Genomic DNA, 965 nt, shown 5'->3' with positions numbered 1-965 from the left:
GTCACAGTATGCGGTTTCGGACGCAGCCAACAGCAGCAACAGCAGCAGCAGCAACAACAACAACGACAACTTCCCGACATGCAATGCGGCGCGCCAATTCGTGTATACAGTGAGGAAGTGTATGTTAAAGTCACTTACTAGCCTAATGTGAACTATTTTCTCTGTTATTATCCAAGTCCCTTGGATGCTGTAAGTCTTTTTCGTTTTAAAATCCAGCGGTCGTAGTGACGGTTAATTTAATCTATATAGCATTAGTCTTTATTGCTCTTAATGTTAGTTTGTTCATAGCCAGACAAAGAGGTTAAATGGGCATATAACGTTAGTCCGAGGAAAACCTCCTTTGTTTTGCCTACACATGTTTACATCAAAAGCAGAGGATTACACTTGGGTCACAGAGGTAAACATCAGTTTCTTTAAAAGTTAATTAAACGGTGATTGAAATACCCAGATGGAAATTTAAAGATAAAAATTTCTGACGATTATTTTCACAATATGTACACATTATTCCAGTTTCGTGTTTGACATACTGTTTGCTAGGTTAGCATTTATGAATCACTTCTTTCACTTTGTTAATAATCAGGTATCATTTTGGTAGGAACAATAACGTTTTCTTCCAGTCAGTCCTACTTGCATTTTTATTCCAGTACACAATGCCACTTGGTCTTAATAGGTCAAGACTGGGTGGTTACTGTGTGTGATCTGAAGCATTGTTTTGTGATTGTAGCATCCCCGAAGGATGAGCAGCAGGACAAACAAACCAGCTGAACTCTTTGAAGATTTATGGAGGCAGCTTAGAGAGTGCCACCAGAATGCACTACAAGGTAAATGACCCCATGATGAATTGGCTGTACACATTAAGTGAATTATTGTATCAATCTGTGTACAGTCATGGCCAAAAATATTGGCACCCCTGCACTATTTTTTAAGTTTGCACTGGAACGGCATGAAAAGCGGGGGGGGGGGGG

The 965-nt window shown here is 39.9% G+C and overlaps 1 protein-coding gene across 1 annotated transcript in view; it reads left to right on the top strand.

Annotated features, from left to right (window-relative positions):
• LOC109974679 (DNA endonuclease RBBP8-like) overlaps positions 1-965 on the top strand; it is an 11,334-nt gene continuing 10,369 nt past the window's right edge. Inside the window, exons 1-2 of the mRNA XM_020625012.1 lie at positions 1-397; positions 725-821. Of these exons, the coding sequence (XP_020480668.1) occupies positions 356-397; positions 725-821 (139 nt within the window). The 5' untranslated portion in view covers positions 1-355. The remainder of the gene's footprint in view (positions 398-724; positions 822-965) is intronic.

Source organism: Monopterus albus, unplaced genomic scaffold (genome assembly GCF_001952655.1).
Source record: "Monopterus albus unplaced genomic scaffold, M_albus_1.0 scaffold343.1, whole genome shotgun sequence".
In the NCBI taxonomy this organism is placed as follows: domain Eukaryota; kingdom Metazoa; phylum Chordata; class Actinopteri; order Synbranchiformes; family Synbranchidae; genus Monopterus; species Monopterus albus.
This window is presented reverse-complemented; position numbering and strand designations above follow the sequence as displayed.